This window comes from Limulus polyphemus, unplaced genomic scaffold (genome assembly GCF_000517525.1).
Source record: "Limulus polyphemus unplaced genomic scaffold, Limulus_polyphemus-2.1.2 Scaffold300, whole genome shotgun sequence".
Classification (NCBI taxonomy): Eukaryota; Metazoa; Arthropoda; class Merostomata; order Xiphosura; family Limulidae; genus Limulus; species Limulus polyphemus.
Genome location: NW_013665910.1, coordinates 536,212 through 548,703, shown reverse-complemented (window position 1 = coordinate 548,703; position 12,492 = coordinate 536,212). Strand labels below are relative to the sequence as shown.

Genomic DNA, 12,492 nt, shown 5'->3' with positions numbered 1-12,492 from the left:
GTAAAGTACTCTAACGAAACCTAGTAGATTTTATTTTTACTATCCTCTCGTACTAAGTATAGTAGTTTACTTAACTACTAACTAACTTTAACTAAACAAAAAAAAAAAAAAAAACCCTTAAAGTAATGGCTTAAATGCAATCAGATGTACTTCAGTCAATGTAAATGAACAAATGCAACAGCAGTTTAAGTTTTTTTTTGGTAATTGCTTCAGATAAAAAAAGCACATACTTGGTGGCAGAATAACACTATCCCTGGAATAACTTTCTCTGAGTTTAGGCACAACAGAATGAGCAGGATGACATTTTTATGCTTTGTTATCAGTGCTGAAAACCTGAGCAACAAGTCACCAAATTTTATAGATGAAAATATGACTAAAAACGTCATGTAATAGACAAGCTCTTATATAAAGGTGTAATTACATATCTAATAAATCTAATATAACAGAAAAAAAAGGGAGGGAAGCTGATGTTTAAAGAGTAAATGTGCAACTCATATATTTCCTATATTAAAGTACAATAATCACGTGTTGAGAAAAGTACCATTGAATCTAGTGACCAAACAAGTACAAGAAAATCTTTTCATATGTACTATTTTAGTTAATAATTCATCACCTCAGATATATATTTGACTGTTTTAGTAACTGGGTGTTCAAACTATGTTGTGATTATGCACCACTTAAAATGTAACATTTCTTTTTAAGTCACTGATATAATCAATTTGTATACCATAGGTACAGCCTTGGTATCAATATACTTTGAAGCAAAGATATAATCATTCATATCTAACAATCTTCCACCTACTCCAGTGTGCTCATGATGATATTACCATAACACATTCATCATCTTTTAGCCTAAAGTGCCATATAAGATACCAAATTTCTCAATAAAAACAGTAACAAACATTAGTTGTTGACTAACATTCATATGTCATAAATACTCTGACTTTTTTGGGGGGGGGGGGATTTCTAGTTTCTCATTTTAATTTAAGAAATTATCAGTTTTCAATATAAAACTGTCAGTTGGAGTACATATTATTCAGTGCCAATTCATTTCTTTACAAAATAAATAAAATTAACACATACTTTCTGTTGAGCATTTATCTTTCAATTTTTAGGTCATTATAAAATTTCAGTACTGTACATTATATAATATAGAAATATACAAAACTACATTGAAACACTAATTCTGTGCTAAAACTTGTTTCAGAAAAACAGATTTACAATAAAAGTGTGAATAGCAATCAGCATCATACTTAACTTTGAAAATCAATCTGCACATTTTCATTTTCTGTTGGAACAGAAGTCAATTATGGTACTGTGTGGTACTTGAGAAAGTATGTTTTCTTGCTTTAATAACTTTGAAAGGGAAACATTAGTCTATCTTAATATTTTCATACATATTTACAGAGCATGTATATAGGAAATCCATCCTGTATAGCACTCAGTAGTGACCTGCAGAGTAGGAAAAGAAGGCCATGTCTCTTCAAAGGTTCTCAACAAATAAAATATTCTATATCTTTTTTTACATTAAAATCTATATTTTGTTCTAAGCATCAAAATTTTCATATCTTTGTAGCAAACACTCAAAAATCTTCTTGTCCTGATCTATGCCATTCATTAAGGTGACATCTCATGTGGACCCAATCAGAATGTAGGTTTAAAAACAACCACTGAAAATCATTTCAAGAAAAGTTTACAACAACAGGAGCATGCAAGCCTCACAAAGTCATGGTTATCAAGGGTTGGTACAAATGTAATGATTACATGATCATTCAGTGTTTTTAAGTATACAAACAATTAACAGTGAATTTCATTAAATGAAGTGACTTATTTAAAAAGTATGATGATTAATCTTGACTTGCAGGTTATTTCAGAGTTTTACATTTCAAGTTATAGTTAGGCCTTATCAAGTGAGGCAGATACTGCAGAGAGATAGGAAATCGAACAAGTAGGAAATGCTCAAATCGAGATCTTGAAATTCTAATTTCTTTATTTTTGTTTTTTCTAGAGGGATTCTACTCCAGTCCTTTTCAGGGCCGAAAATGAAGATGGCTACTAAGACCAATGAATCATCAATAACCAGTGTGACTACCCAATTTGCAAACCCGACTCTCATGAAGGATGAAGTTTACGCCATTCTATCTAAGGCCAAAATGAATGCAATACTTAACAACTTAGCAATTTGGACTGGGACTCAATGGATAGTACACTAGTACCATCTTTTAACAAATCACAGAACAGGACAGATTCACAATAGGTAAAAAGAAGCACAGAAGAAATAAAACATTGCAGGTAAGTTCAATTTCTGTTGATTCTGACACTATCACGACCAACCACACCAGAAATCCCTGGCAAAAACACACAAAACAGCACACCATCCACTTTTCCTAGAACACCAATACAAAACACTGCAACCGTTAACACCACTAAGCAATACATTATCCCTGCAGTTATTGAAGAAGGGATTCCACATACCCTTCAATAACCTCAGATCACCAGTGAGTTCTGAATGATTTTCACAAACATGAGACTGAAGAAAATACAGCGCTTGCTCAAGGGAGGCCTTATCATCAAGTGCAACAACCCCAAGGACTATGCATACATTTCAGCCCACTGGCCCAAGACTGCATTCAATGGCATGAAAACAGTACATACACCAACCAACAGATACCAGCCTTAATCATTAAAGGTGTAGAACTAGACATAGAAGATACTGAAAAACTTAAACTGGTAGCATTAGGATATACATATAAAAAATAGAAAGAATTACATCTTACCACACAAAACACCATTAGTTAAAGTAATTGTCAACTCAAACACTCAATGTAGTTCAATAATCAAAAACGGCTGCACACTATCTTTCAAACACTACCACATTGAGCCAACCAAACCACCTGCAAAAAGAATTCTACAATGCTTCAAATATCAAAAATTCATCCATTTGAAGCCTTGTTTCACAGATTCTCCCAGATGCATTAGGTGTGCAGGATATAAGGCTGCCCTAACTCTCGAGATCACGTAATCTGCTCTAATTGCCAGAGCATGTCCCAAGTTCCAACTTGTCAGAGACAGCGTGCTCAACAACAGAAACACTAACACACAAACACTCCCACTTAATGCACAATATCCACCCTTGTCACTACTATTAAAAACACCTTCAGTGATAAACCCCACACCACAATACTACACCAGTAGACCAACAATCCATTCCAATATTCAGCCATATTCCAAGTACATACTTACAAATACACAAATCAACAACACTAATGATCCATCACTCTTCACAAACAATAACTACCTATGCAAACATTGCTGCATGAAAAACAGACACAACATCGCATCCAGCACTGGGCATGATCACAAGAAATACACGGTAAACTTACTCTCGTTCTTGACTGAACTCTGAATTCTCACAATGCACAACATGACAGGAACTCATACAACAAGACTGCTCCTCTGCCACACAATACTTTGACATTCCAAAACTCAAGCCACACCACATCTCATTGAGAATTGAATCCCTCAGGGAACAGACACACTAAAAATACTTCATGTTAATAGTTGTGGAGCTATTAAAATTAAAAAAATTGAAATCAGTGATCTAAAGAGTGAGGTCAAAGCAGATATACTAACAATAATTTCAGAAGCATTCCAGGTTTTAAATCCTACTGTGCTCCATAAACTCAAATGAATAGAAGCAGTATCATGCTTTTCAAAAATAATATTACCAACATTATCCTAATAGAGGAAAACTTCACTTCCTCAATTAATGAATGCATTTTCTGTAATATCCATTTAAATGATTCATTAGCTATTTCTATAGTAGCAGTATATTGTTCACCATCCAAAGATATAAGTGTTAACTTTGTACAACAATGCCTGAATAGAAATTCCCAACCCATTATAGCAAGTGACCTAAATGCCCTGAACAATTACCAAATAACAAAAGGAGGAAAAACAATACATTCACTAATTGAAAATAACAACATGCAGATCATTAATGATTCTATTTCAACTCACTTTCATTCAATAACTAACTTGTATGATGTGCTAGACTTATAGTTCCCACCTCAATTCTAACCAAAACTAATAATTTCACAGTAAACCGAGAAATCTCAAGCAATACATACATGCAGAACAATCCCATCACATAACCTCCCACCAGTATACAATTACACAAAAATGGACTGGTAGATTTTCAATGCATTAATTGATACCCACCCACCCCCAATGATTACCACAATGGAAAATAAACAGCAGTTTGATAAGTACGTGGAACAAATAACAGAGGAAATTAGCAAAGCCACGAAAACCATTATCCCCACTGCCTCGAGAAGCCACGAAAACCATCACTGGACTCTTACACCAGAAATTTATGAGCTAATTATAGAATGCAGATGTCTTTCAAGACAATTCATTAAAACTCATGATACCAATCTTAAAACTCAAATAAACAAAATACAAGCACAAATTAAGTGTCATGTCAAGATTTTGAAAGATACAAACTGGCTGTAATAGTCTGGATGTTTCAAACAATAATTCCAAAGAATTTTGGAAAAAAATTAAGTCATTACAATAGGTATAAAAACACCACTGCTAGAACTGATAAAGTAAACTTATTAGCTGAATATTGCAAATCAGTTTTTAGTAACTTAGAATCACCTGATTTCAATAAATCAAACCAAATTGTGAACAATCATGTAAACACAAACCCAGAACTATACACCCCTTGCTTTCCAGCTATCAACACAAACACTAATACTCTATCAGATCAAAATTATATACTTAGTAGAAAAGTAACTTTATGTGAATTAAAAGTTAACATATAATCATTCAGTTCCCAGACATGAAGGGATAAGAAATATTCTCAAAAAAGAATCCTATAAGCTTCTCACTCATCTGAACAACCTCATTAACCTATTGCTGTTAACATGTTACTTTCCAGACACATCGAAAAAAAGCTATAATTAAAGTAATCCCAAAGAAACCATCCAGTAGATCAAATCTGGATAATTTCAGACCATTCAGTTTATTCAGTTGCCTAGGTAAAATAGTTATAAGGGTAATAAACAGGCTCCTGTATTTCTGCAAAAGCAATAACCTCCTTTCCAACAAAACTCATCCCATAAGAAGAGACAAACAACAGATCATTTAACTCATCTCACAGAATCTGTATATAAATCTTTTAATAATAATCAAGCCAAAATGGAAGCCTTCCTTGATGTGAAAAAAGCTTTTGACATTGTTTGACACAATGCCATAAGATGCAAGTTACACTTAATGAACATTAACAGCATAATTATAAGATGGATTTCAAACTTCTTCACTAACCACACTGCATCAGTAACAATAAGCAATACACTATCAAGATGTTTTAATGTAACAGTGGAAGTTCTGCATAGCTCAGTCCAGTACATATTACTCATTACTGACTTAACTTACACCCACTTCTCTCAGTAAGCCGATGACATCACTGTTTGAAGTATATCAAGAAATCTGCTAATAGCAGCAGATTGGGTTCAGAAATATTTAAACAGAATCACCCTTCGATGTTACAAATGGCATGTTATGCTTCATCTGATGAAACACAAAGAATTGTATTTTACAAAAGTTTAAGCAAACACTTTAAGAATACAAAAAATGTAGCTAAAATTAGGCAATACAGAAGTAAAAATGTGTGACAATATCAAATTTCTTGGTGTTACATTTGACAGATGCTTCACATGAGTAACACACATCAAATACATTCATGGATCAATAAGTGAATGTACTGATTACATAAGACATACAGGATGTACCTCAAACACAACATTAAAATCATCCAAAACTTTCATTCACCCACTAATAGAATATGGCTGCCAAGTAACATAAAACATGCGAGACAAAATCCTTAAAAAGTTACAAGCACAACAAAATAGAGCACTAAGAATAGCCCTAAGGTTTCCCAGTTTTACCCCGATAAGTTGCAAACAAAGTAAGTAGTGTACCATCATTAACAATATACTAACCACAACGTCCAGAAACTATTATTGCAAAGCAGAAAACAGAAATTAATTAACTTCTGCTCTCCACACAAACACAAGTGTGTCCCATAAACTAATATCACCATACAACCCTTATTGCAAAGAAACAAACTACATTTAGCTATACATCCACACTCGTGGTTTAATTACAAGTTTTTGTCTTTTCATGACTAACAGTCATGATTTGCTTTACAGACTGGGCACAGGACAGGTAGATTTTTTGGCACCTGTCCCGTGAAAGTGGGTTTTTGCGGGATACCCCCATTTTCCCCTCACAGCAAACTTTAAGGCATAGGAGTTATAGCTCCCTGCTACCCTGAAAGGATGGCATTTGTTTGTTTGGCAGCCAAGCCTGGATGTCTGACAGTAAAGCCTTCACACCAAATTGTGAATTGTTCTCACTTTGCCAACTTCACTTCATCCCACCTAAAATTATTAAATTTTAATAGTTTCACCAAAAATTTAACTAGTAATATTGTAACATTCTCTATTACCATAGTCTCAAAGCAAATCACATGAGCAGGGCAAAAGGAAATTGATATTCCTGAACACCCCAGTTGGGAAGGGCTCGAAAGGGCTGAACTCAGACTAAATTCCCATCATAGCAAAAAAAAAAATTGTCTGGTATGATGATGTTTGGTGGTTATCAATGTGTTTATAGCAATAAAAGACAGATGACTTGAACTCCTGTATAAATAAATCAAGACACCTAAGGTACCTTTTTTCCAATTCTACTATATTTATAGGATTGGGTTAAAATATTGCTGGCCTCCTTTTCATATTAATTGCAAGCCACAACTGATAATACTGAACTTATTTCATGGGCTAATTACACATGGTTAAGGTAAATGTCCCAACTGGATATTTTTGGACTTTCTTATAAAAGTTGTTTTTGGAGACCTTGTTTACATCTTGTACCTGCCTCATCTATCAATGTTGTGGTCACATTTAGAAATGTCTGGACACAAATTTCTCCATATTTGTATCTATCCGATGACAAGTGTCATGAGTAATGCATGTGGTTAGGGAGAGTTGACACTACTCATTAAGTATATAATGATTAGTTCTCTCAGTCTAGGACACAATATATAGAAAATTCACAAATCTCTTTGTCATGTAGAAGCATTGTCCAAAATAATTTCATGCACTCATATATTTGACTTGTTTTATTTTGAATAAAGATTAACATTACTTCATTTTGCACTGTATTCAGCTTTTTCTCTTCAACTTAGTTAAGTTAAAGTTTCAATTTTAATTCTATAATACATTTTCTGCCATTCCTTTAGTTATTTGAGGTTACTATCCATATCTGTATGGCTAATCAGTGAGCAACTGTAAAGCAAGTAAGCAAAATATATCCAGTTAGATACTTTCTCTCATCCAAGACCCATGTCAACAAGAGAACACTGACAAAATGACCACATTCTATGATTTTTACTAAATATGTGAAGATCATGTAGTGACCCTTCTTCAGATAAGATGACGAGTTTTAAACAAATTATAATGATAATAAAAAAACCTTTACTAGATATAGTGTAGGTAAAAAGAGATGACCATTTATACATCAAGGGAATTCAAAACTTTTTGTTTGTGAAGTACAAGTTCACATGTGACTGTCCAGAAGTTTTATTTTTTTGCTTGTGTAAAATTCCTACATAGTATTATAATAACCATGAAGTAAAGAAAAGAAAAAAAGAATCTGATGTATTTAAAACTTACACAGTTATGTAAAGAAAGAACCAATCTCCAAACAAAAATACTAAAATAACTGTGTAAATGAAAAAAATAACACACATACAGTGCCAAACTGCATATGAAATAAAATATTAATCTTATGAGAACCACCAAAAATAACAGATACGTAATTAAATCGAAATGGACACCTCAAATAAATATTGAACACAAGAAAACAGAAAAAACAATAAAACTGTGTTGTGTGTACAATGTTAAACACTGAGTTTGTAACAAACAAATTTGGTGGGGAGGTACTCTAATACACTTAAAACATTTTTATAATAAAAAATAATGCTGAGGTTAAGTCCATCTTATGAGCAAAACCTATTACATAAGCAACTTAAAGTAAGAAAAAAGTATTAAAAACAAATAACTACTTAATTTAACCGTCTCTTCCCCTTATTCTTACCATTGTTAGGTTCTTCACTTAATGATTCAATTTTTGTAACAAATGACAAATCTGTCTCACTAGGTCCAGATAAAAGAAACAGAGTCTCTCACATTAATGACATCTCCCTTAGCATGATGTTCCTGGAAAAATATTTTCTAAGATAATGACTCATCATTCTACAAAAGCATACACACAAAAATTTTAATATCTTTTTTTTATATATATAGAAATTGAAGAATAGGTTGAGCTAAAACACTTGTTTATTATTATTATTATTGTATACTGTAATATAAAATAAATCTATTCAGCCAAGTAGCAGCACCAACTCTTGTATCACTAAAGGTCATAATAAATGGTAACTCAAGTCAAAAACTGGAGCTGGGACAGCCCAGTGCATATTATCAAATAAAAAGCAATCATCAGTTTTGATGACAACCAGAATCATACGACCTTTCTTGAAGTTAGCTGCAATTTCAAACTTGCCTGATAAAACCAGTTTTCATGTACAATCATATACTCTTCATTGTAGTTTCAGCTTTCCCTTTGGCCCTTCTTCTGTATAGCTAAGGAGGAGTTTCTTTAGCAATTTTCTTATCCAACAGTTAATCAATGAAGAACTTAGAAATTCTTAGAACAAACAGAAAATTGTACAACACCACTGTGGACATCCAGCAACTAATTTAAGAGAGTATTTTTATGAAGGTCAGCAATACCACCATCTATTGAAAATTGAGGTGAAAAACAAAAATAAATAAATAATTATTATTCACAACACAGTTTTTTTTGTTTTTTTTTATGAGAGGAGTACATATATCACTGAGTTCATTTCTGCCATGATCTTTGTTTAGACTTTTATTAGGGCCATTTCCATATCTCTGAATCTAAACTGATTCCTTAAAGCTTCTCATTTGGTAGCACTGTCTTGTTCAGGTATATGAATGTGAAAGAATGACAGAAAATATATCTGAAGTGTGTTTGGAATGAAATCAGGTTATGAAAATTCTTTTGACACAAACAGCTTAGGTTGTAAAGAACTTCCCAAACTTCGGCAAGATGTTATCATTAGGAAACTATTCTCTTTCAAAAATAAAAAATAAATAGGACCTTTGTTTGCAAAATGTATATAACATTTTTTCTCTGAAGTTATAGTCTTGAATATCTGAAGCAGACTTATGGTCATTTTAAATAACAGACATTCACAAAACAGTTCATAATGGAAGTGGAAGCAGATTTTTGGATACCTTAATTATAAAAATACAATGATATGAATCACATGTGATATCCACATCTGCAGAAACAGATGTAAAATCACTAAGAAATTTTCAAAACTGATGGCTATCCAACTAGAATAATAAAATATATAAAGTTACATAAACTGATCAGAGCATAAATACAAAAGAAGCTGGAAGCAACCAAGTACCTTCATTCCTGGCATGTATAGTAATTCATAAACTGTCACGTTGTTTACTGCTAAACCTTGTATTCCAGAAGCTGATAAAATAACAAAACAGGCTTTAAAACATTCAAACACTCCACAATACACTGTCTCGTTTGAAAAATAAAAAGGAATAAACTCAGCTTTATGATACTATAAACAAAATACCACATTTCTATTTTCTGGAGTATATTGGGCAGATAAAAAGGTCATTACACATTGATTGTTTAGAACAGCAAGAAATCATAATATTACAAGACCATTCAGTCCCAAGACATTTGTTGTGGCTGAGCATGCTCATTCCATTGATCATCACATCACTTCAGAGGACATTCAAATTATTGTTAAAGACAGGGACTACCAAAAGAGGTTATCAATTAAGTTGGGTTGAGACACACGATAAATGCCTAAATAAAGATAATGTGAACTTCATGGAATATTATTTTCACTCATCAAACAAACTTCATTGTGAATAATAATATTGACTTTACTTGTATTTTATTTCTTCATCTCTAAATCTTCAACAGATGGCAATATAGTCAGCTTTCATAAAAATATTAATTTTAAATCTTGTTACCAAAATATTCATAGTATTGGTGTTTCATGATTGATGCGATATTCCATTTGTTCCAAGAGTATAACTGTTCTTAAATGAGTTACCGTAGGTTAATTGAAAAACAAATGTCTGAAGCATGCTGATGAAATGCCAACGAAAAACTTGTGAATTAAAGAATAACAATGTTAAAGGGAAAAATCGTACGCTTGTCATATTATACAAAAACTACACTGCTTGTCCCATATATTAGAAATTAAAACAGAAATTATATTATCATAACCAGCTTCTACAATAAAGCTGGCAAGGTGAAGAATTAAATTAAAACACAAACTATTTTGTTATCACCATCCATAAGAAAGCTAAGAGAATGGAACTTTAGAATAAATTACACCAAAGATACTACTTGTTGTAGCTCAAACAAAAATGTCACAGCATCATATAATTCAACATTATTCACACCTACAGTAAAGAAGACAAGTTTTTCAATGGGATTACCCTCTGTTTTCCTTGCTTTAAAAAACCTTTCAGGCTAATGAGTTGCAAGCACAGAGAAGGTTGTAATTCTTTTGCAAATGAGATACCTGACAAATCACATGCAGCTATATCTTTCATTTTATATTATCTGCAAGGAAAGACTTGTCATTTAGGATATGTCTATGTTGATTTCCTGATGCTTAGCTGTCACTTCAGATTTTTTTGTGAATCTTCTTTTCACTGTTGTTGCTAATTAACTTGGTAATTGTTTAATAATCTTTAAAATGCTTTTCAGAGGACTGAAAACCTGAAACATAGCCAACATTTAAGCATTCTTTAGAGTGATTCCTTTGGTGAGCTTTGCCTGTTTGTCTTTGATATTTGTTTTTCTAACACATAAAAAATATGCAACATATTTTCTTGGTTAAGCAATGCACATAAAATTAGAACCTTGTAACTTCCTCTGTTCAAGCTTAAGTTGTGGGGAAAAACAAAGGTTCACCAATGATAACCGACTATTTATTGTGGCTGATCTTTGCTAAAGTATTATGGTTTGGGTAAAATCTTGAACACTGTTGTTCTTGTTTCACATGAAAATCAGATGAAATATTGAAAACAGTCTGATCTGCTGAAGTACATGACTTATCATTATGCATATTTTTTGAAAAAGATTGAACAATGTGATCTCTATTTTCTGTCACATGATCTACTGAATGATTAATATAGTGGTTGGATCTTGGAAATACAGCATGTTGTGAAGAGCTGTAAGATGTAACTGGAGTTGTGTAACCTCCATGGGTACATGTATGAATTTTACTTCTATTTTTACTTAATGGTGAACAAACTGATTGTTGACCAAATTGAGTATGAGGAGATGAAATTATTATGGGAGCATTACAGGAATATGATAAATGTCTAGGAGAAGAAACTGACTGAACACTGTATGGTCCAAGATTGAATGATAAACAATGGTCTGGCACATCATTCATTGCAAACCTTACTGGACAGAAGGACCTACTGAAGAAAGGTGTTATGTCTTCTTGGTAAGAAGAAGTAGAAAGTGGCATCCTTTTTTGAGAACTATAATCATTAGTATAAGAAAAATTATCTCCGGAATGTTTATGGACACAGTAGCCTTGAGGGAATCTAGAAAGTAGACAATTAGAGAAATTGCTTTTTTGTGGAGAGACAAAGAGGTCACGATGTATCAAATCCTGGTCAAAACACCTCGAAATGCTGGAAGATCCATAATATTGTAGTGGCTGATGCTTCACATGTTCCAAAGCTAGTGGTTTACTAATATGAGTTGATGGTTCACAAATGTAAGAAGCTAATGCCTGTTTTTGTCTGTAGCATTCTTCTGGCAAAGTATCCAGATGGGGCTGATGTGGATGGTGAGGAACAGGTCTGTGGATCAAGTGTGCATCACGGATGGGTTGAATTAAGGGTCCTGCAGGCTGATAACACTCACCTGTTTAAAAAACACAAGGGCAATGCTATTTGGTGAAATTTTAGAGTAATATTCACAGGGTTAAAACACATCCATACAGGTTATCATAGAATGCCATAGACATGACAAGTAAAATATATACATAAAATTATTGTTCAAATCTAATGAAATGTTTGATTATTTTGTATCACATAATTTTAAACTTAAAATTTTAATATTATTTGTCAAGCCTAATGAACTACACACAATTTTTTTTATTTTTAATATTTACATAGCTTCAAAGAATTGATTGACTTGTTTCAAAACAATCATGGTGCAAATTCAACCAAAGAGTTGGGTTTATTATCGAACTATGCACCATAATTGATACTTCTCTTTCTCTCTGTATATATACCTATAGATGCCAACATACTAAAGTAATATATATAT

General features: G+C 32.7%; 1 protein-coding gene and 1 long non-coding RNA gene across 5 annotated transcripts in view; both read right to left on the bottom strand.

Annotated features, from left to right (window-relative positions):
- LOC111085267 overlaps positions 1–7,782 on the bottom strand; it is an 11,730-nt gene extending 3,948 nt beyond the window's left edge. The window contains exon 1 of the long non-coding RNA XR_002610095.1: positions 116–7,782. This is a non-coding gene — a long non-coding RNA (uncharacterized LOC111085267). The remainder of the gene's footprint in view (positions 1–115) is intronic.
- A 92-nt stretch (positions 7,783–7,874) lies between these two features.
- Positions 7,875–12,492, bottom strand: part of LOC106457177 — a 14,808-nt gene continuing 10,190 nt past the window's right edge. For 2 of the 4 annotated variants that reach the window (XM_013916570.2, XM_022383017.1), the window contains exon 3: positions 7,875–12,084. In XM_013916570.2, coding sequence (XP_013772024.1) covers positions 11,129–12,084 — 956 coding nt within the window. In that variant the 3' untranslated portion in view covers positions 7,875–11,128. The remainder of the gene's footprint in view (positions 12,085–12,492) is intronic. The other 2 variants (XR_002610093.1, XR_002610094.1) reach the window with 2 other exon arrangements.